Below are 24733 nucleotides of genomic sequence, written 5' to 3' on the forward strand. Positions count from 1 at the left end.
AGGACAAGACATAATGGTTGTTCTACCCTGGTACAAACCTAGAAGATACCTTCATGGACCGGTACCTGGAGTGCTAGTAGCCAAAACAAAGATAAGGAATGGAACAGGACATGTTAAGGAACTAGAACAAATTGATTAGTTGAATTTTAGTGACATGTAAATAAATAATAATTTATAAAATTATCCTACAAATACAATCAGCTGAAATATGTAACTTTGGGAACACACCTTTTGCATAAGGTGAATGTAACAACTCTACATGAGATGGTTTCCTGGAGACTGGTATTGTATAGAGCCTTTTTCCTGTACTATGTTATTATAAGCTCATACCAATACATTTGACTGACATTTGATCTCCTGAGACTATTTCATGATGAAACAAAGTGCGGTCAAGCAACTGACTATACATTTTATCAATAACTATATCCAGTAGCTGCTATTGGTATTGATCTGTAACTCACAAGAGCAAGGAATGGATCTTCCTGCTGTAGGATTTTCTTGGCTGTCTGTACAGCTCTCTCAGCCTCTCCACATACTTGTAGGTAATGTAGGCTGCTAGTAATATGATCAAAATCATAGTTGGTTCAGAAAGATTTAAATTCCATTGCAGTGAATTGTGGTCTGTGGTCTGTCACTAGTTATTATGGAATACCTCAGTGAACAAAAATGCACTTCAGTTTCTCTATAACACTGTCATATTATGTCTTTCAAGTACATTATTTCTATATATTTGGAAAAATAGTCCACAAAGATGAGGTAATGATATCCTTTGAATTTACATAAATCTTCAGCTACTATCTTCCAAGGTCTGTTTGTTAGAGGTGTTTGTACATTGTATCGTTCAGTATTTTCTCAAGTTTATTTGTACTGGATCTCCTTTCCAAAGTCCAATATCCTCAAATACTCAATCGAATTCTTCCACATTTCTCACTAGGCCCATCAAGACTGCCATGCTGCGTCTAAGAAAGTTTTTGGTCTTTGATCATATGTGCTGTGAACGCATAGCTTTTGTCTTTGTAAGTTATTTCCATAGTGAACTGGCCCATGCAGTTCAGAATACCTTCAGGGCTACTCAGAGCTGTGTCAGGTGACTTCAGCTCTGAAAGGGGCTGAAGGTTATTATAAGTCCTGTCTGAGTTGACTGTGAGGTCTGCTCCTGAATCACTTTTAAAGTCAATAGTCTTTCCATGAATAGGCAAGTTTCACTCTCCAAGCAGGTTCCGTGTCATCACACATGATAGATCCCAGAAACAGTGACTCTTGATTGTCTGTAATATGAGTCAACTCCCTAACTGCTTTGGTGAGACAAAGAGCCACAAAATGTCCATATGCTGTGAATTTATTACACCTGGAGCCTTTAGCTCGATATGCATCATCTCTTGGGATATGAATTTTTCCATGTCTCCCCTTCTTCCCTTTAGCCAGTTCTTTATCCACCTTACAATTCTTCTACTAATCCCCAGCTTCTTTAATTTAACTAATAATTTTCCATGCAGTACAGTCTCTAATACTTCACTGAAGTCCAAGTATATTAGATCTACTGTATTCCCCTTATCTAGAACATGAGTTATTTTCTCAGTAAAGAAAATCAGGTTAGTCTGGCATGATGTATCTTTGGTAAACCCATGTACTGTGAAACCAATTTATCAACAACCTTCTTGAACTGTGGACACCACAACTGGACATAGCATTACAGCAGTGTGTGTACCAGTGCCAATTTGGGGCCCCCGGAAAAATCTCCCTTCATCTCAGCCCCGGGGCTGGAGGAGCTCTCAGGGGGACAGAGCTTCCCAGGTCTTGGGGCCACAGCAGGGGGTGGTGTGCACTGGAAAGGAGAGAGCGGCAGGGCAAGGGCACATTGGGTTGGGGTCATGGGCGCCTCAGGCAGAGGGGGCAGAATGGGGTGGGGCCACAAGCAGATAGAGCAGGGCTGTGGGTGGAATGGGGGCGGGGTCACAGCAGAAGGGGAGGAATAGGCTGAGGCCATGGGTAGGGCCATAGGTGGAAAGGGTGGGCTAGGGCCACAATTCTAAGGCCAGGACCCCCCACCCCCACTTGCTCTGCCCCAGGGTCCCAGTAGTAGACCTTAATCCATCTCTAGACTTGAGAAACCTTCACAGTGGTACATTATCTTAGAACAAATGGCACAACTCAGCCACAATGACATTTGTTGCTTATCAGTTTGTTGACTGCTAAATTATTATCTGAAGCTATGAAGTGTGACAGAAGGTCTGGAGTCCGCCACTAATCTACATTCCATGGCAAGGGAAAATTGCTTAGGTGGTTAAAAAACAAGAAGTCTGGATGAGCTGGATGCAGCCAGAGAAAATTATTTGTAAAAGGCTGTGCTTGAGTTCAATAGTTAGGCACTGGAAAGACAGCTATCATCTCCTGGAAGGTGGAAAAGCAAGTGCTTGCCAACCCTTCTGTATGTGTATTTATCTTCAGAAAAGTGTTTTGGGAAAATAGGGCTAGAGCAGGAGTGGGATGGGAGAGGTTTATAAGGGATCTAGGGTGAAGAAATGGGAAACAGCTCTCTCTTTGGACACAGGAGCATGAGACTGATACATTGAACAGCAGAGGTCAGAGAAGGGAGTTGCCCTTTAGACATGTAAGAGCATTCTTTCTTCTCTAGCTAAGCTAAGGGGAAAAACCTCTCTGGGCTCAGATTGAGTATCCAAATGAGGTATGTTATGCAAACCATTTATTTTAATTCTCTTAATTTGTAATAAATCCTGTTTTAAGGCAGCTACTCATAGACTCAGACTTTAAGTCCAGAAGGGACTATCATGATCATCTAGTCTGACCTGCACAACAAAGGCTACAGAACCTCACCCACCCACTCCTGTAATAGACCAATAACATCTGGCTGAGTTACTGAAGTGCTCTCATCATGAATTAAAGACTTCAAGTTACAGAGAATACACCATTTACATTAGTTTAAACCTGCAAGTGACCTCTCCCCATGCTTCAGAGTAAGGCGAAAAACCTCAGTGTCTCTGTCAATCTGACCCAGGAGAGAATTCCTTCCCAACCCCAAATATGGTGCTCAGCTGGACCCTGAGCATTTGAGCAACACCCAAAAGCCACACTCCAGGAAAGAATTCTCTGTAGTAACTCAGAGCCCTTTCTATCTAGTATCCCATCACTGGCTACTGGGGATATTTGCTACTAGCAGTCCCAGATCGGCTATATACCGTTGTATCCAGTCTCATCATACTATCCCCTCCAAACACTTATCAGGCTCTATCTTGAAGCCAGTTAGGTGAAGGTTTCTAACCATCCAAGGAGTGAAATTCTGGAACAGCCTTCCAAAGGGAGCAGTGGGGGCAAAAAACCTAATTTCAAACTTAGATTCATAGATATTAAGGTCAGAAGGGACCATTATGATCATCTAGTCTGACCTCCTGCACAATGCAGGCCACAGAATCTCATCCACCCACTCCTGCGATAAACCTCTCACCTATGTCTGAGCTATTGAAGTCCTCAAATCGTGGTTTAAAGACTTCAGGGAGCAGAGAATCCTCCAGCAAGTGACCCATGCCCCATGCTACAGAGGAAGGCGAAAAACCTCTGGGGCCTCTTCCAATCTGCCCTGGAGGAAAATTCCTTCCCAACCCCAAATATGGCGATCAGCTGAACCCTGAGTATATGGGCAAGATTCACCAGCCAGATACCCAGGAAAGAATTCTCTGTAGTAACTCAGATCAAATCAGACTTGTTGATAGCCAGTTTACATCCATTTGTCCACATAGTCTGCCTTAAATGAGAGCCAAGTCGTCAAACCTCTTTGAAGAGGAACAGCATGAAGAAAGGCATTGTAAGCTGTGTACAGCCTTCCTGCCCTAAAAAAGTCCTGATAGGTTAGGGGTGGGGCACATACCACACCCTGGCTTTTTGCCGTTGGCCTGCCTCCCACTGTGGGGGTGGTATAGTAGCTGGAGATTGGCTACTGACCACCTGATCAGCGATCCCCCATTGAAGGGGAGGAATGTCACTGCAGAACAGAGAGAGGGAATTAGCTGTAGGTCACCTGGTTGCTCTAGGTCAATCAAGCTGGCATAGGGACAGGACTGGGAAAGTGCTGCTGCAGTGGCAGGCTGTTTCATTTTGTGGTGGGAGAAAGACATCAAAGGAGGGGACAGCTGAGAGCAACTGTGGAGAGTCAGGCAAGGGGCAGCAGCATTCAGCACCCCAAGCTCCCAATGCAGCCCAGCATCTGTGACTTCAGCAAAGCGCCAGTTGGTACCCGGGATGGGACAAAGCACTCTGGGTCAGTCTTCTTGGGCTTTTAATTGGGTTAGAGAGCATTAAGCACTGGAGGCTGTGCATACTGTACTATTGCTAGGAAATGTGTATATGTAGAGAGGGCTATACTCCTGGAATTTGCCTTGATACTGAGTGAGATTTGTCCTGCTTAGATACGAGTTGTTTTATTATTGAGAGAAGTGTTGGTCCTGGGATTAACTCCTGCTTCTCCAAGGGTGTGTGTGTGTGTGTGCGTGCGTGCAGGGGTTTGGATAGGAACAAGGGGAGATAGTATTCCCAGACTCATGGTCTAGGATCTAACAGATAGCCTGGAGTCCAACCCCCACCATCTCAATCAGAAAGGCATGGACAGAAGCAACTTCTTTCAGCAAGATGTGCTGCCCAAGGTTATGATGGGTGCACACAAAGAGAGATGCTTACTGTACCAAAGAGGAGGTGTGTCAACAGAGATGTGGATGACATAAAGTGGCAGCTTTTTGATATATTTTTATTGCTGGACTTCTGAGAGAGATTTGTGGGACAAGTGCCATCTTAAACTTATTAGACAAGGTGGGTGAGGTAATATCTTTTACTGGCCCTCACCCACCTTGTCTCTAATATCCTGGGACCAACATGGCTACAATTACATTGAATACAATAATGCCTCATCATCTTTTGCAAAATAAGCATCCACATTGCACAATAATTATGTTTGTTCATTACCTGAAGGCTCCACTGTAGCTATAATAACGTTCCTGGGTACTTGCATCACATTTATTGTTTCCACTGTTATCTCCGATGCAAAGCTCACAGAGTTTTGATGGGTAATTGTCCATCTTGGCTGCAGGCACACAGCTAGCGGAGAAAAAGTCACTCACAGCTGAAAAAAGAAAGATGTGCCAACAAAAAGCATGGATAGGTGAGTGTCAGCCATTCACAAAACACCTAGATTACAATATCATTTAATTATATGGCAATGCAGGTTTCACTGAAAAGCCAGCAACATGCATATTATATTAGGCTTACTGGGACTGACTAATTATATCTTTCAAAACATCTTCAAAATTCAGTCTAGATTGTTAGCTGGTGAGATAGGCTGAAGGATAGATTGGATCAGATTCTCCAAGAGCACATGCTAAGTTTATAGTTGGTTAACAGAGGGTACAAACTACTTTGATTACAATAGACACTTCAGCTGCATTTCTGAAAGTTGGTGTAAGATTTTGCATGTCCATTTTGTTAAAACAAGCAAATCAATTAATTCAGTGCAAAAATGTGCCCCCTATGTAGAAAATACACTTGCACATTTAAAGAAGGCTACGTATAATACTGGGCCTGCCCACTTCTTTGTTCATTAATTTGCACACACATTATTGATTAAAAATGCAATTGCAGGGGTAAAACTCTACTTCGAGAACTACTCATTCTGGGCCAGAAGCCTGCAGACCTTGTTTAATCTTTACTCCAATAAGGTCTTGATGAAATAGAAAGTTTTCAGGATTTGGCCCATGCACAATCTGTACACCCAATTAAGCCACAACTTTTCAAATATTTAGCCCAGAAGTCTGTTCTTGCTCAGTAAACATAGGTTGGAAAATACACCAGAACTGTGGGCCAAATTCTCCACTGACTTCTAGTAAATCCTGTCTGATCATATTGTCTTCATTGGGGTTACACAGAATTTGGCTCTGTGTTTCTTCTTCATTTGGGACTTCCATACAAAGTATCACAAAAAGCCTAATCCTGCAAGCCTTACTTACACAAGCAGCCCCATTGACAGCAATTATCTCCAGAGATTCACACTGAGGTATAGCGAGTTCATGACACTGTGTAACCCACACACCTCTTGGGTGTGGTGTTCTGTCCCATTTAGTGGTACCAAGTAGAGAGGGAGATTAATGAGTCTGTTCTGCACCTTAGCTAACAGCTATATGGCTTTTGTCTCATGCAGTAGAGGCTCATGCACTAAGCTCCAGAGGCCCCAGATTCAATGCCGCCCACCAATGACCGAGGTCTGTCAGCATTACAACTGCTTCTGTAAGGACTGCTTGCAGGAGAGGAAGGGCTGAAGGACTGGGCCCATATTGTTTTGCAGTGAGTTAACCATAAGATGAAATGGAAAAAAAGGTTTTTCTACTCTACAAGAGGAATTTCTCATGCATTACTCCCAGGAGACTTCCCAGGTGTAACAGACGTAATCCTCAGGCATCAAGATAAGCATTTAATACCAATATGAAACACACACTGAGCTAGGAAACTTCTCTTGGGACTTTTCTTCCCTGAATAAAAAAGGCACAACCAACCTGTCATTCCATCTTCTGATGTGTAGAATCCTTACCTTGAGGAATATTGCAGTCTGTGAGCCTAATAAAGCCCCTTTTAATTAGAACACCAATAGGGATGTTCCATCCAGCCATTCTCCCATATCCTGTGTGGCAGGACTTTTTCCCTTTCAGATCATTGATGGTGAAAGCATTGGAGGTGTTCCGTTTCACTAATGCCACAGCATAGTACATGTTGCTGTTGTCATCAGCTTGTTGGGAAGAAAAAAAATAATTATGCCTTTTCCTGAGTGGCCTTATTGTTTCATGAAAACCTGATTGATATGGCAGATCAATTATATCTCATTTGCTGCTAAATTCCTAACTCATCCTACATGAAAGAGATTGCACCAACAATTCCAGGTTATGGAACGTCATTTTTCCTCCTTTCATTATAAATACATAATTCTTAATTAGCTGTTTTACACTAACAATCTGACATTCATGTGGAGCCTTTCATTTATATAGATGCCTTTACTGCTGTCTTAATATAGAGATGGGTCTGAATTGCTTTTTCAAATGCCATGAAAATATTTCTATAAGTTTTAGTTTTTAGGAATTACCCCCCATCTTTTTTCCCCTTTTCATTTTGCAAAATCCTCCATTTGGGTCCTAAGCTACATGACTAAGCTGCTTTAAAAAGCACATTGCTCATATGTAACTTTTACAGATTTGGAGGAAAAGCTCTAAACATTTTGCAGATTTCTATAGGCTCACCTTGATGACAAACACCACCACTAGTCAGCCTTTTATCACTCTACTTTTGAAAAGTATCAGTAAGGGGAAGAATTTGATCTCAGCTAGAACTTAAAATGTAAATTACTGTATTATTTTCTTCTGTGAAAGTTCTTTCATTCATCCCCTGGGTGAAAAATGATGTTTGACATAGACAACAAAAGCTATGAACTAACACCACAAAATTCCAGAAACCTTCACATCTTTGCAGAACTGGTGAAAAGACAAAAAGTCACCAGTAACATTTTGGATAAACAATGTTACTCAGCCCTTTATTTGCACCTCATTGCTAAAGCACAAAATATTTGTTGTGGGTGGGTGCACAGAAAGGGCAGTAAGACATGCATGAGGTCAGACCATCAAAGAATAAGCACATAGAGCAGCCAGGGTCTGCCACTGACTTGTTGTGAGGCCTCCCCCCTCTGTGCCTCACTTTCCCTATTTGTAAAATGAGGATAACGATATTTACCCTCCTTTTTAAAGTGCTCTGACATGTATTGATGAAAAATGCTACATAAATACTGTCAATGTTCCTTCCCCACTCTGAACGCTAGGGTACAGATGTGGGGACCTGCATGAAAACCTCCTAAGCTTACTTTTACCAGCTTAGGTTAAAACTTCTCCAAGGTACAAACTATTTTACCCTTTGCCCTTGGACTTTCGCTGCCACCACCAAATGTCTAACACCGGTATTATTATTATTAGGAAAGAGTTCGTTTGGAAATGTCTTTCCCCCCAAAATCCTCCCAAATCTTACCCTCTTTTTTCTGGGGAAGGTTTGATAAAAATCCTCACCAATTTGCATAGGTGACCACAGACCCAAACCCTTGGATCTTAAGAACAATGAAAAAAACATTCAGTTTCTTAAAAGAAGAATTTTAATAGAAGAAAAAATAAAAAAGAATCACCTCCGTAAAAACAGGATGGTAAATACTTTACAGGGTAATTAGATTCAAAAAGTAGAGAATCCCTCTAGGCAAAACCTTAAGTTACAAAAAGACACAAAAACAGGAATATTCATTCTATTCAGCACAGCTTATTTTCTCAGCCATTTAAAGAAATCAGAATCTAACGCATACCAAGCTAGATTACTTACTAAGTTCTAAAACTCCATTCCTGTTCTGTCCCCGGCAAAAGCATCACACAGACAGACCCAGACCCTTTGTTTCTCCCCCCTCCAGCTTTGAAAGTATCTTGTCTTCTCATTGGTCATTGTGGTCAGGTGCCAGTGATGTTATCCTAGCTTCTTAACCCTTTATAGATGAAAGGGTTTTTCCTCTGGCCAGGAAGGATTTTAAAGGTGTTTACCCTTCCCTTTATATTTATGACAAATACTAAGTATGATTATTGTGCAGCCCAAGTAGTAAGCAGGCAAAGTCCATTGACTTCTAAGGAGATGTGCACACACTTAAGCAGTGGTGAATATGGCTATGTAAAATATGCCATTGACAAATGCGAAGTTCTAAATGTGGGAGAGACTAATTGGAACTATTCATACACCATACTGGGGGTGTCAGCTAAGGAAAAGAATGTGGGAATCATTGTAGACAGCTCACTGAAGACCTCTGGTCAATATATATCTGCGGTTAAAAAACTAACAAAAATTAGCAATGGAATAGAGAATAATACAGAAAATATTATAATGCCATTATATAAATCAATGGACTGCCTCCACTAGAATACTGTGTGCAGTAATGGCCACCCCAGCTCAAAATGGCTATTGCAGAAATATATGGGTGTGTCAAAAATGGGTTACAAGAATGTTTGGGGCCTGGAGAGACTTTCATATGAAAAGAGACTGAAAAGGCAGGAACTGCTTAATAGATTATAAGGCCAGAAAAGGACCATTGTGATCATCTAGTCTGACCTCCTGTATATCACAGGCTGAATAAGATTTCCTGAATTAATTCCTGGTTGAACTAGAGCAGATCACTTAGAAAAAACATCCAATCTTGATTTAAAAATTGCTAGTGATGAAGACTCCACAACGACCCTTGGTAAATTGTTCAAATTGTTAATTACCCTTTCTGTTAAAAATTTGTAACTTATTTCCAGTCTGAATTTGTCTAGCTTCATCTTCCAGTCATTGTATGTTGCTATACCTTTGTCTGCTAGACTGAAAAGCCCTCTATTATTAACTTTCTGGTCCTCGTGTAGGTACTTGTACACTGTGATCAAGTCACCTCGTAACCTTCTTTATTTTGGTAAGCTAAATAGATTGGGTTCCTTGAGCCTTTCACTATAAGCATGTTTTCCAAGGCTTTAATCATTCTTGTGGCTCTTCTTTGAACCCCCTCCAATTTATCAAAATTTTTCTTGAATTATGAACACCAGAAGTGGACACACCAGCAGCAATCACATGAATGCCAAATGCAGAAGTAATATAACCTCATATAGGCACTAAATTTCTAATCTGCTGGGGGGTGCTCCCACCAGCTCCACCCAGGCCCCTTCCCCACTCCACCCCTTCCCCCAGTGTCCCCCCCACCCTGAATCTTCCCACCCCACTCCACCCCTGCCCTGCCTCTTCCCGCCCCCACCCCACCTCTTCCCTGCCCAGTCCCTCCCTAGGGTGACCAGATAGCAAGTGTGAAAAATCAGGACAGGGGGTGGAGGGGTAATATATCAGGACTGTCCCTATAAAATCAGGACATCTAGTCACCTTAGTCCCTCCCCCTGCATCCTCACACCTCCTGACACCGCGAAACAGCTGATCCATGGCAGGCAGTAGGCACTGGGAGGGAGGGAGAGGCGCTGATCAGTAGGGCCTGCCGGTGGCAGGAGGCACTGGAGGGAGGGAGAGGCCTTGATAGCAGGGCTGCTAGTGGGGTTTGAGCACCCACCATTTTTTCCCCGTGGGTACTCCAGCCCCAAAGCCCTCATGGAGCTGGTGCCTATGTAATCTCCTTACGTCTACCTGAGAGTCACAGAATCATAGGTCTAGAAGGGACCTGTAGAGCTCATCTAGTTCAGTCCCCTGTCATGGCAGGATTAAGTATTATCTAGCCCATCCCTGACAGGTGTTTGTCTAACCTGCTCTTAAAAAGCTCCAGTGATGGAGTTTCCCCAGCCTGCCTAAGCAATTTATTCCAGTGGTTAACTACGCTGACAGTTAGGAAGTTTTTCCTAATGTCCAACATAAACCACCCTTGCTGCAATTTAAGACCATTGCTTCTTGTTCTATCCTCAGAAGTTAGGAGTAATTTTTTTCTCCCTACTCCTTGTAACAACCTTTTATGTACTTGAAAATTGTTATCATGGCCCCTCTCAATCTTCTCTTCTTCAGACTAAACAAACCCAATTTTTTCAATCTTCCCTCATCGCTCATGTTTTCAATAATTTTTATTACTCTATTCTGGACTTTCTCCAATTTGTCCACATCTTTCCTGAAATGTGGCACCCAGAACTGGACAAAATACTCCAGTTGAGGCCTAATCATTCTGGAGTAGAGCAGAAGAATAACACTCCTGCATCCGACGAAGTGAGCTGTAGCTCACGAAAGCTTATGCTCTAATAAATTTGTTAGTCTCTAAGGTGCCACAAGTACTCCTTTTCTTTTTACTCCTGCTAATACATCCAGAATTACGTTTGGTTTTTTTGTGTGCAAGTGTTACACTGTTGACTCATATTTAGCTTGTGATCCGCTATGATCCTTGCTAGGCAATAATTTTCCATTTTGTACATGTGCAACTGATTGTTCCTTCCTAAATGGAATACTTTGCATTTTTCTTTATTGAATTTCATCCTATTTGCTTCAGACCATTTCTCCAGTTTGTCCAGATCATTCTGAATTTTAATCCTATCCCCCAAAGCACTTGCAATCCCTCCCAACTTGGTATCATCTGCAAACTTTATAAGTGTACTCTCTATGCCATTATCTAAATAATTGATTAAGATATTGAACAGAACTGGAGCCAGAACTGATCCCTGCAAGGCCCCACTTGTTATGCCTTTCCAGATTGACTGTGAACCGCTCATAACTACTCTCTGGGAATGGTTTTCCAACCAGTTGTGCACCCATCATCTAGTAGTTCCATCTAGGTTGTATTTCCCTAGTTTGTTTATGAGAAGGTCATGCAAGACAGCATCAAAAGCCTTACTAAAGTCAAGATATACCCCACCTATCGCTTTCCCCCTATTTGTCAGACTTGTTATCCTGTCAACAAAAGTTATCAGGTTGCTTTTACATGATTTGTTCTTGACAGATCCATGCTGACTGTTACTTATCACCTTATTTTCTTCTACCTGTTTGCAAACTGATTGCTTAATAATGTGCTCCATTTTCTTTCCAGGTATTGAAATTAAGCTGACCGGTCTAATTCGCCAGACTGTCCTTATCCCCTTTTTATATATTGGCACTATATTTGCTTTTTTCCAGTCCTCTGGAATCTCTCCTGTCTTCCATGACTTTTCGAAGATAATCACTAATGACTCAGATATCTCCTCAGGCAGCTCTTGAGTATTCTAGGATGTATTTCATCAGGCCCTGGTGACTTGAAGACATCTAAGTAGTTTTTTATTTGTTCTTTCCCTATTTTAGGCCTGGTCTACACTATGGGGTTAGGTCGAATTTAGCCGTACTAGGTCGATTTTAAAATGAATGCGTCCACACAACCAACCCCACTCTGTCGACCTAAAGGGCTCTTAAAATCAACTTCTGTACTCTTCCCCGGCAAGGGGAGTAGCACTAAAATCGACCTTGTTGGGTCAAATTTGGGGTAGTGTGGATGCAAATCAATGGTATTGGTCTCCAGGAGCTATCCCAGAGTGCTCCATTGTGACCGCTCTGAACAGCACTTTGAACTCCGATGCACTAGCCAGGTACACAGGAAAAGCCCAGGGAACTTTTGAATTTCATTTCCTGTTTGGTCAGCGTGGCGAACTCAGCAGCACAGGTGACCATGCAGTCTCCGCAGAATCGCAAACGAACTCCAGCATGGACAGAAAGGGAGACACTGGATCTGATCGCTGTATGGGGAGAAGCATCTGTGCAGGCTGAACTCTGATCAAAAAGAAGAAATGCAAATATATTTGCCAAAATCTCCCAGGGCATGTTGGAGAGAGGCTACAACAGGGACACACAGCAGTGCCGCGTGAAAGTTAAGGAGCTGAGGCAAGCCTACCAAAAGACAAAGGAGGCAAACAGTCACTCCAGGTCAGAGACCCATACATGCTGCTTCTATGATCAGCTGCATGCCATGCTAGGAGGGGACCCTACCACTACTCCACCACTGTCCGTGGACACCTGCAAGGGGGGAGTCTCACGCAACAGGGAGGAGGATTTTGTGGATGAGGAAGAGGAGGAGGAGAATACACAGCAGGCAAGCGGTGAATCTGTTCTCCCTGGCAGCCAGTACCTTTTCATCACCCTAGAGCCAATACCCTCCGAAGGCAGGATCACCGACCCTGAAGGCAGAGAAGGCACCTCTGATGAGTGCACATCTGTAAGTACAGTACAGGGTTTAAAAGCAATAGTGTTTAATGTTTGATTTGCCCTGAAGAATTGGGATGCATTTGCGGCCAATACAGCTACTGGAAAAGTCTGTTCACATGTCTGGGGATGGAGTGGGAATCCTCCAGGGACATCTCCATGAAGCTCTCCTGGAGGTACTCTGAAAGTATTCTGGAATCATTTCAGCACAAAGCATGGCAATGAATGGTCCTGGGTTTTGGTCGTATTCAAGCAACATTTGGTCTAAATCTTTCTGTGTTAGCCTCAGAAGAGTGATATCATTCATGGTCACCTGGTTGAAATAGGGGAATTTTTGTAAGGGAAAAGTAAAAGGACCCCGTTCATGCTGGGCTGTTTGCGCTTGGCTAAAAGGGATCATCCTAGAGAATGCATCCAATGAAGTGAACTGTAGCTCACGAAAGCTTTTGCTCAAATAAATTGGTTAGTCTCTAAGGTGCCACAAGTACTCCTTTTCTTTTTGCAAATACAGACTAACATGACTGTTACTCTGGATCCTGGAGAATAGCCACTCGGTAGGGTGGGGGGAGGTGTGTGCTGCACATCCACCTGAAAACAGCAGCCCCTCCTTTTAAATGTGAAACCCAACCCATTGCTTGCTATGGGAAAGGATGGTGCTGCAGTGTGAAACCATTCCCACATATTATGCGTAAGAAGCCAACCCCACATACCCTTTGCCTTACCATGGCTGCATGGAAACTGAATTCTGTTGCCCAGACGTGTGTGATGTGTCACCATACCAGCAGGCGCTCAATATAAAAGGCAAAATGCGACCTTGTACCTAAAGCACATGTGCTGTCTGCTGTGAATTGCTTGATTCACTGTGAAAGAGTCTCCCTTTTGTTCTCAGAAGTGTAACATCTTAAATTTTACTTTCCCTTTTTATCTCCCCCCATATCATCTCCGTCCCTGAGGTTATCACAGATTAGAAAGCAAAAAAAAACGCACTTGCGATGACATGTTTTCCGAGCTCATGCAGTCCTCCTGCACTGATAGGGCACAGCTTTATGCATGGAGGCATTCAGTGTTAGAGGCTAGGAAAGCATTGAGTGTGAAGAGCAGGGACACGAGTGCGAAGAGCGGAGGCAAGAGGTGATGCGAAGGCTAATGGGGGAGCAAATGGACATGCACCACTTTGTATAATTAAGTATTCATTGGGCCAGAAAGAGAGACAGAGGAAGACATGAGAGATTGATTGGAGTTTGAGGCACAAGTGGTCTTCTCGTCCATCCTCCCCATGGAAGGAAAAGGCCTAGGTAGAGACTGTCGAATCGTAGAAGTCAATGAATGGCTACGCAGGTAGTGTCGGAGAGAAGGCTTTGGATTCTTTGACCATGGGATGGTGTTCCAAGAAGGAGGAGTGCTAGGCAGAGACGGGCTCCACCTAACAAAGAGAGGGAAGAGCATCTTCGCAAGCAGGCTGGCTAACCTAGTGAGGAGTGCTTTAAACTAGGTTCACCAGCGGAAGGAGACCAAAGCCCTGAGGTAAGTCGGGAATTGGGATACCGGGAGGAAGCACGAGCAGGAGCGCGCGAGAGGGCAGGGGTCCTGCCTCATACTGAGAAAGAGGGACGATCAGCGAGTTTTCTCAAGTACCTATACACAAATGCAAGAAGCTTGGGAAACAAGCAGGAGAACTGGAAGTCCTGGCACAGTCAAGGAATTATGATGTGATTGGAATGACAGAGACTTGGTGGGATAACTCACATGTCATGGATGGATATAAGCTGTTCAGGAAGGACAGGCAGGGCAGAAAAGGTGGGGAAGTTGCATTGTATGTAAGGGAGCAGTATGACTGCTCAGAGCTCCGGTATGAAACTGCAGAAAAACCTGAGTGTCTCTGGATTAAGTTTAGAAGTGTGAGCAACAAGGGTGATGTCGTGGTGGGAGTCTGCTATAGACCACCGGACCAGGGGGATGAGGTGGACGAGGCTTTTTTCCGGCAACTCATGGAAGTTACTAGATCGCAGGCCCTGGTTCTCATGGGAGACTTCAATCACCCTGATATCTGCTCGGAGAGCAATACAGCAGTGCACAAACAATCCAGGAAGTTTTTGGAAAGGGTAGGGGACAATTTCCTGGTGCAAGTGCTGGAGGAACCAACTAGGGGCAGAGCTCTTCTTGACCTGCTGCTCACAAACCGGGAAGAATTAGCAGGGGAAGCAAAAGTGGATGGGAACCTGGGAGGCAGTGACCATGAGATGGTCGAGTTCAGGATCCTGACACAGGGAAGAAAGAAGAGCAGCAGAATACGGACCCTGGACTTCAGAAAAGCAGACTTTCACTCCCGCAGGGAACTGATGGGCAAGACCCCCTAGGAGAATAACATGAGGGGGAAAGGAGTCCAGGAGAGCTGGCTGTATTTTAAAGAATCCTTATTGAGGTTACAGGGATAAACCATCCCGATGTGTAGAAAGAACAGTAAATATGGCAGGCGACCAGCTTGGCTTCACAGTGAAATCCTTGCTGATCTTAAACACAAAAAAGAAGCTTGCAAGAAGTGGAAGATTGGACAAATGACCAGGGAAGAGTATAAAAATATTGCTTGGGGATGCAGGAGTGAAATCAGGATGGCCAAATCACACCTGGAGTTACAGCTAGCAAGAGATGTTAAGAGTAACAAGAAGGGTTTCTTCAGGTATGTTAGCAACAAGAAGAAAGCCAAGGAAAGTGTGGGCCCCTTAATGAATGAGGGAGGCAACCTAGTGACAGAGGATGTGGAAAAAGCTAATGTACTCAATGCTTTTTTTGCCTCTGTCTTCACGAACAAGGTCAGCTCCCAGACTACTGCACTGGGCAGCACAGCATGGGGAGGAGGTGACCAGCGCTCTGTGGAGAAAGAAGTGGTTCAGGACTATTTAGAAAAGCTGGACGAGCACAACTCCATGGGGCCGGATGCGTTGCATCCGAGAGTGCTAAAGGAGTTGGCGGATGTGATTGCAGAGCCATTGGCCATTATCTTTGAAAACTCATGGCGATCTGGGGAAGTCCCAGAAGACTGGAAAAAGGCTAATGTAGTGCTCATCTTTAAAAAAGGGAAGGAGGAGGATCCTGGGAACTACAGTCCAGTCAGCCTCACCTCAGTCCCTGGAAAAATCATGGAGCAGGTCCTCAAGAAATCAATTCTGAAGCACTTAGAGGAGAGGAAAGTGATCAGGAACAGTCAGCATGGATTCACCAAGGGCAAATCATGCCTGACTAATCTAATTGCCTTCTTTGACGAGATAACAGGTTCTATGGATGAGAGGAAAGCGGTGGATGTGTTGTTCCTTGACTTTAGCAAAGCTTTTGATACGGTCTCCCACAGTATTCTTGTCAGCAAGTTAAAGAAGTATGGGCTGGATGAATGGACTATAAGGTGGATAGAAAGCTGGCTAGATTGTTGGGCTCAACGGGTAGTGATCAGTGGCTCCATGTCTAGTTGGCAGCCGGTATCAACTGGAGTGCCCAAAGGGTCGGTCCTCGGGCCGGTTTTGTTCAATATCTTCATAAATAATCTGGAGGATGGTGTGGATTGCACCCTCAGAAAGTTTGCAGATGATACTAAACTGGGAGGAGAGGTAGATATTCTGGGTAGGGCTAGGATACAGAGGGACATAGACAAATTAGAGGATTGGGCCAAAAGAAATCTGATGAGGTTCAACAAGGACAAGTGCAGGGTCCTGCACTTAGGACGGAAGAATCCCATAAATGGCTACAGGCTAGGGACCGAATGGCTCGGCAGTAGTTCTGCAGAAAAGGACCTAGGGGTTACAGTGGATGAGAAGTTGGATATGAGTCAACAGTGTGCTGTTGTTGCCAAGAAGGCCAATTGCATTTTGGGCTGTATAAGTAGGGGCATTGCCAGCAGATCGAGGGACGTGATCGTTCCCCTCTAGTCGACATTGGTGAGGCCTCATCTGGAGTACTGCGTCTAGTTTTGGGCCCCACACTACAAGAAGGATGTGGAAAAATTGGAAAACGTCCAGCGGAGGGCAACAAAAATGATTAGGGGCCTGAAACACATGACTTATCAGGAGAGACTGAGGGAACTGGGATTGTTTAGTCTGCAGAAGAGAAGAATGATGGGGGATTTGATAGCTGCTTTCAACTACCTGAAAGAGGGTTCCAAAGAGGATGGATCTAGACTGTTCTCAATGGTAGCTGACGACAGAACAAGGAGTAATGGTCTCAAGTTGTAGTCTGGGAGGTTTAGGTTGGATATTAGGAAAAACTTTTCCACTAGGAGGGTGGTGAAACACTGGAATGCGTTACCTAGGGAGGTGGTGGAATCTCCTTCCTTAGATATTTTTAAGGTCAGGCTTGACAAAGCCCTGGCTGGGATGATTTAGTTGGATATTGGTCCTGCTCTGAGCAGAGGTTGGACTAGATGACCTCCTGAGGTCCCTTCCAACCCTGATATTCTATGATTGATTCTATAGCCTAGTGGTTAGGGCACTCAGTTCAATCCCTGCTCCTAATCAGAGATTAAACCTGAGTCTCCCACATCCCAGGTGAGTGCCCTAACACCGGGTAGACTGGGACACACACATGTACAGTTAGCAGCCCAAAATCCTGACCTGCTTCTCCTGGCTGTCTTCTGTGCAGTTTAGGCCTGACAGCATGCATACTGGATTGAGCCAGGTAGCTGAAATAGGCTGGGGATTGCCTAGTTTGAGAATCCTGCTGGGTTTTAGGTGTGAGCTAGGGTGCCAAGCAACTTGGTGCCCTCAGGACTTAGGCAACTTTGCACATGTTGTAGGGTGATGTGGCAGCTGAGTGATGGTTTTGTGAAGGTCAGTGGTGCCTAAATGTTGATACCTTTGTGCTTTTAGCCCTTTGTTACTAAATGTTGCATCTGACAGTATTAGAATGAATGTGGCTAAAATAAGTCTGCCTTATCAAGCAATCCATATTGCTCTGTATAACTGACCTGCCTCCACCGTTAGTTACCACTCTACGAAATTTTTTTGTCATCTGCAAATCTTACTCACAATGATCTAATATTTTTTCCAGATCATAAGATATTGAATAGCATTGGGCCAAGAATACATTGTTGTGCGACTGTGATGCTCTGTACCTCCGGGGAACACCCAGTACCCCCATGTTCATTCTTGTAAAATGATTGTGTGGTATCCAATGCAAAGTTTGTCATGTCGGGTGTCTTCGGAAGGCTCATGATGCACTGAGCATTGTTGTTATAGTTATGTTATGAGTTATAATTTCATGTATATAGTTATGAGGCTGAAAATATAGCCTCATGGCTTAAAGCAAGCCCAGACAAAAACTCTCCAAGAGCAGAGAGGCAGTTCACACCTCATCAGGGCAGGTATGGGACAAGCCAAGCTCAGCTTCACAGGAACAAAAGACACTGGCTTAGGCAGCAACAAAAGAATCTGTTAGACTCTCCAGGGAGTCACCCCCTTCCTTTGGTCAGTTTGGAATTGTGATGAGGTAATGCTCACCTGACTCTGAAGGGGGGAGGGCAAAGCCAAGAGGGAAGAAAGGACACTATAAAAGGGAGAGAAATATGCCATGCTCTGTCTCTCTCTCTCTTCCACTAACATCTACAGACATCACCACCAAGCGACTGAAGCACTGATCAAAGGGGAGAGCCTGGCTGAAGAGCAACCAGCCAGCCTGTGGTGAGAAGCATCTAAGGGCCTGTCTACACTGGCAATTTACAGCGCTGCAACTTGCTTGCTCAGGGGGGTGAGAAAACACCCCCGAGCGCAGCAAGTTTCAGCGCTGTAAAGCTCCAGTGTAGATAGTGCACCAGCGCTGGGATGATACTGGACTAGAGAGATGATACTGGACTAGACACTGGACATGATACTGGACTAGATAGATCACTTGGTCTGACTCAGTATGGCAGTGCCTATGACCCTGTGACTTTAACAAGATCACTCTTTAATAGCACAGGCTCTTTCATGGTGAAGTAAGGTTACAGCTGAATTGTGAGGCTCCCAAGCATGGGCAGCATGTGAACTGCTGGCTGGGGAGGCCAGCTCCAGCCCCGCCCCTTCCACCTGAGGTCTTGCCCCTTACCCCTTCCAGAATCCCCCCCACCCCAGGTTAGCCCATGCAGCCCCAGCCCTGGAGCACCTGGCTGGGACCGCCGCACTGGGGGAGCCACAGAGGCAGGCCTGGGGTCAGAACTTTGGCAGGGCCATGCCTAGCTGTTTGGGGAGGCACAGCCTCCCCCAACCTATGATACCCGCCACCCATGCTCCCAAGTTATAGCCTAATTAAGAAAGAGTTCATATTGTATTATAAAATGCTAAAACTCTATTATAATTTATCATAATTTCAATAAATATAACAAATAAACATGTTACATAGGGGAAGGTGCACATAGTGCAGATTAGTTCTCTACACAGTCCTGTACCCTTCCTCCACCAATGACTAATGCCAGAGGGTCAGAGAGAGAGAGAGAGAGAGACATAAACTTTCTATAATGCACCTAGTTGTGCAAGACTGCATGTTTTACTTTGACAGTATATTGTAAGATGTCCTAACTGGTCAGAAAGGAGATGGATATTATTGACGTTCATGCTCAGTACATGATGTAAACCTCATTCCCACCTGATTATCTCAGTTAACAGACTACCAGGGCAACCCAGTTCTATCAACACAGAGTCATGTAAGTTCAAGGTGTGGTTTAGCTTCTGTCTGAAAAATGATTTTCCAGACAGGTCCACTGACCTCAAACTACGTTTCTAGAGTGTTTTCAAACAGCCTGGAAATAGAAACCCTATGTTCTCTGCTCTTCTTACCAGAGTAACTTTCCCCAGCAGCTGGCACTAGGCCATACATCTTTCCAGCTATGTAAATATCAACTCCATCCACACTTACAGCATCACTTTCTTTTTTCTGAAAGGCAATGAAATTAATGAGTTGTGTGAAAAGAAATCTTTCCTAGACACAGTGATGACACACATCTAGTTGAAGCATCTCTCAGAGCAAGGATCCAGGAGGCACAATATCAGCTGCCTCATCCTCTATCACCCTAAAAATGAGTCCTGGCCCAGTAAAAATAATACTCCCAGGTTTTACTCCACAGTCCAATCAACTTTAATCAGATTCTTCAGCTGGTTGTGGATAAGCTGAAGTGATTTTTCTGTCAAATCATACCCATAAATTTCAGAATAAAACATAATAACCAAACAGATGCAAAAATGCAGACATGCAATCTCAGCAGCAACAGATTTAACCCTTAGGACACACTGGCCAGTGTTAAGGAGTTAAGAAGGTTAGATAACTAGAGTCATTGGTGATGCTGTGGTGGGAAGGCTTTTGGCCACTGAAGGTATGTTTACACGGCAAAAATCCCCTGTGGTAGTCAGGCCTCAGAGCCCAGGTCTATAGATTTAGGCTTGTGGGACTCACACCATGGCACGAAAAATAGCTGTGTAGATGTTTGGGCTGGACCTGAAGCTTGGGTTCTGAATCTCATGCCCCTATCCGTACTTCAGTGCTCAAGCTTGAACATCTACAAGACTGTTTAGTTGATTTAGTTGGGGATTGGTCCTGCTCTGAGCAGGGGGTTGGACTAGACCTCCTGAGGTCCCTTCCAACCCTGACATTCTATGATTTTTAGCACTGCAGTGCTATCCTGTAGACCTGGGTTCTGAGACTCACTGCCGCAGAGTTTTTTGGTCACGTAGACATACCTTGGAAGGCCCAGTCAGATTATGATTTTTGCTAAAGTGAGTTTCAACAAGTCCCATATCCTTTTGACAGAAACTCCTCTCCTCCATGGCATTCCTCTTCCATTTTCCCACCACTAGTCCTGGCCACATTCTCATGCTAGGATCCAGCCCTTGGATGGTGGATCACAGGGAGCCCAAAGCAGCCCTGTGTTCTGACATGGAGGTGAGAATTAACTGGGAAGACATAGAGCTTGTTTTCACTGCAACAGTTAGCTTCAGTTAGCACACTCGAGTCACTGTACTTGAGCTAGCCTCGCTCAAGTGAGAATGACCACACTTCAAAACAGCACTGGAGTTACACATAGTGATTGGATTAGCTGCTTCTGAGTTGTTGTAACTCAAGCTGTTGCATCCTTTCTGCATTACTAGCTCCAGCATCAGCACTGCCTGAGAGCTTCAACCCCTCCACCCTTGCCACATGGGCCAACTAGTTCACGTTTAGAGCACCATTTAACTTGAGCTTGGGATTTTTGCATGTGGATAGGAGTCGAGTTAGGGGTAACACTTGAGTTACAACTCATGGTAACTGTGCTATAAAGATACATCCTTAGATGTCTTATTGGGTCATGGGACATGTCTCAGCCTCAACAGGAACAGGACACGGTGGACCTCAGTTTTATTATTGATGTTTTAGCAAGTTTCCTCTAAAATGGACAAATACAATAAGACTGAACTCAAATTCAACTTCAGATTGCTGAAGAATTTATACAGAGGCCATTATTACTTATTTAATTGTAAAATAAATTCTGCCCCATGGATAGTTTCATTGAATTTCTGTGTGTAATCTAGTGGCATTCTTCTCCCTTCAAAGCAGCACAGTGGCCATAGTCATGGTAGCTGCAATTTAATATTGGATGATAGAGGGAGATGCATCTTTTTAAATAAAGTGAGTACATAACTAATCTTGTTTGTAAGTGGCACCGATGGATTTCAGCTGATAAAGGATCTGTGGATACATAATATTGTAACAAATCTATAGCCACCTAGGGCTTCACAGCTATCACAATTCTGCACCTCAGAATTATTCAGAACTTTACAGTGGTAATAGGGATAAAACTCAGATATTCAAGTCTTTCCCATAGCTCTTAAGCTAAATAAATTTCTAAATTTTTTCTTGTAAAACAAATTGTGTAATCCTCATGTAAGATTGCATGATCTTAGACTAATAGCATATATTATACAAGTCACAACTGCATTTGATGCTTACCAGCATGATAGACTGGGATATGACTATCAAATTGTGAAGACTATTTTGTACCTGTATTTAAAATACTGGCATTGTGGCTATGTTAGTTTGGATCTACCATGGAGCAGCCTGTTATGTAATATTCCAGACAGCCACCTTGCCCACAAAAGGCATTTGACACCTTGCTGAAGGACCACCACAGAGCCATCAAGGTTAAAAATCTATTGACTTTGACTCTCAGCTACTCGCATGGAGCAACGGAATTTCTACACAGAGGCCTACAGAGTGAAAGCGGGACAGGCAAGCACACTGGTGTACTTGGAACTTCAGCTGGCACAAAAACAGAGGATCTAGTTAAGAGCAGGGTTCTGCTCTGTATAGGGGGGCCAAACATTGCCACATGTAAGCAGGACTGCAGGAGAGGAGCGCAGGAGGGCTCTGCACAGCCTGAAATACTGACAAACCATGGACTGTACAGACAAGGTAAGCCCAGACTAGAGAGGGTGTGCCTTGGGACTTTTGTTATTTAAAAAAACCTGTAACTTTCAAGTGCTTTAAGAGTAAAGTCACTGTGGCATAGGTATTGGAACCAGGGGTGCAGCCACGCCCTGGCTGGAAATGGTTTCCATTATAGACAGGGTTTACAGTTTAGTTCAATGGCTCTCAACACCCGCACTACAAAAATTGTTCCAGCACTCCTGCACAGTTGTTAGGAAATTCTTTTTCTAAGCCTCTGTTCTTTGCTGTCCTGCCATGTTGATCCCAAAAGGGTTAAACAAGTATGCCCATAGCCTAAGTAGAACTGGGGGGTGAGGAGGCACATATAAGCAACTGGTGCGCTCAGGAGGTCTCAGAATCTGATTCTGGATTATAGGGCAGCTGGGCAGCAGTACCCATGTTAAAAGAAAGGCATCAGACAAGAGGTCTGAGCCCAGGAGTATGCGCTAGACTGCCAGAGCTAGAAATAGTTACTTGACTCTCCCCAGATCCACTTGGTTTGAAGCACATGGGATCATGCCATTGGGGCCACTTACAACAGACTGGGGATTTTACAATGTGTTACTGGGCCATTTTTTAACAAGAAATGTATTGACTGGTAAATGATAACATTAATCTATGTAGTGTGACAGAAGGTCTGAAGTCTGCCAGTAATCTACATCCCATGGCAAAGAAAAATTGTGAACAAATTTAAAAAAAATAAAAAAAGGAGTCTGGATGAGTTGGATAAAGCCAGACAAAATTATCCATGAACTGCTGTACCTGTTGTCAGCAGGTAAGCATTTGAAAGGCAGCTATTAATCACTGTTAAAGGACTTTCTTTCTGTCAGTGTCAGACCACCTGTTGGAGGGTGGAAAGGCAATTGTTTGCCAGCCTCAGTGTTTGTGTATTTATCTTTAAAATACTTTGAGAAAATAGAAGTGCAACAGATATCAGAGGTTAAGAAATAGGAAACAGATATCTCTCTGGACACAGTAGCATGAGATACTCACCCAAAATCTCAGGCCTCTACCACAAGACCTCCAGAGAATCCTGTATAATCTCCTGGATTTACCAGCCAGTGCCTGCTGCTTACATACAGAACCAATGTCACACAATTGAGTAGTTCTGATTCTATCCAGCAGAGGACAGTTGTCAATGTACTCATTAACTAATGCATTACAATATATTTCATAGTCAAGAATCAGTATGGTTCATACAAATCATGCTAATAAACTCACCTGGATCATTTCCATACACTGTTCTGTTGTCTTGGCTGAAACACACTGGATCTCTGGTTTCAAGTTCTTTTCTTTAAAGGCAACAGCCATTTCACTACATTTCCAGATCTCCTCAGTGAGCACAACGCACCATCGCAGGCTTTCTGGTAACCCTGCATTAAATTTGAAAGAAAATAATAAGGATTAAATGTAATAGATGTAAACATGTATATATTCTGCTCATTACCATACACCTGGGCCCCTCACCTTATTAAAAAATGCACACTTAGAAATGAACACAATGGTAGTAAACCTCACAGTACACAATAAAGAGGGCTGGGGTGTAATGAACATGAAGACGATTCTTTACTGATACTTATGGCACAGACAGACCGCATGGTTCTCTCTAGCTCCTACACTGAGAAAGTCCTGCCCGTGCTGCTTAATGGTTCCACACAGGGTCTCCCTAACCACTGGGCTAGACTTAGCAGCCACGGAAGGAACTGCTGACTACACTACAAGTCCACTCGCAGAGGGTGGATAAATGACTCCTGCTACTGTCGCCCTACCCAGTGTGCTACTGTGATGCCGACAGACCCCGGTCGTCAGTGGGTGGGATCGAACTGGGACCTCTGAAGCTTAGTGCATGGGCCTCTACTGCATGAGCTAAAAGCCAGCTGGCTGGTAGCTAAGGCTGTAGAGCAGACTTATTTTATCTCTCTCTCTAAGTGGTCTTGGTACCACTAGACGGGAGAGAACACTGCACCCAGGAGGTGTATGGATTACACTATCTCAAAAGGTAAACCATAGGCCAACCTGAACAGATGCATCTGGTGTGTTCTCAAGGCCAACTAATTCTGGAAAACCAGCAAAGCAGACAAGTTCTGTAGGCAAAGGCTCCCTTACTGAAGATGTTCTGGGTTCTGAGAAGTGAAAGCAAACATGGTATCAGGTGGTCCAAGCTGCCAGGAAAGTTCATTTTCTAGTATAGGGATTTAAAGAATATTCTGTATCATAGGCGCTGACTCTGGCTGGAGCACCCATAGAGAAAAAATGGTGGGTGCTGATCACCCACCAGCAGCCCCCCATCAGAACCTCCACCTCCCCTGAGGGCCTCCAGCCCGTCAGCTGGCCCTGCCGATCAGCACCTCCCCTCCCTCCCAGTGCCTCCTGCCCACTGCAATCAGCTGTTTCGCAGTGTTCAGGAGGCTGTGCGGGGAGGAAGGAGGAGTGAGGATGTGGCGCGCTCTGGGGAGGAGGCGGACTGGGGCAGGAAGAGGTGGAGTGGGGACAGGACAGGGACGGGGGGGCAAGCCCTTGGGGGAAGGTGCGGCGGAGCCAGGGGCAGAGCTAGGGGTCAAGCAGCCACCAGCACATTGGAAAG

At 44.2% G+C, this 24733-nt stretch overlaps 1 protein-coding gene across 3 annotated transcripts in view; it reads right to left on the reverse strand.

Moving 5' to 3' along the window:
- The window catches only part of MELTF (melanotransferrin), a 78087-nt gene that overhangs the window by 10853 nt on the left and 42501 nt on the right, over positions 1 to 24733 (reverse strand). For all 3 annotated transcript variants that reach the window (XM_073358914.2, XM_073358915.2, XM_073358916.1), the window contains 4 exons: positions 23371 to 23522; positions 19530 to 19626; positions 6587 to 6781; positions 4972 to 5128 (listed from right to left, as the gene is read on the reverse strand). In XM_073358914.2, the coding sequence (XP_073215015.1) occupies positions 4972 to 5128; positions 6587 to 6781; positions 19530 to 19626; positions 23371 to 23522 (601 nt within the window). The remainder of the gene's footprint in view (positions 1 to 4971; positions 5129 to 6586; positions 6782 to 19529; positions 19627 to 23370; positions 23523 to 24733) is intronic.

The sequence above is a fragment of the Lepidochelys kempii genome, chromosome 9 (genome assembly GCF_965140285.1).
Source record: "Lepidochelys kempii isolate rLepKem1 chromosome 9, rLepKem1.hap1, whole genome shotgun sequence".
NCBI classification, from domain to species: domain Eukaryota; kingdom Metazoa; phylum Chordata; order Testudines; family Cheloniidae; genus Lepidochelys; species Lepidochelys kempii.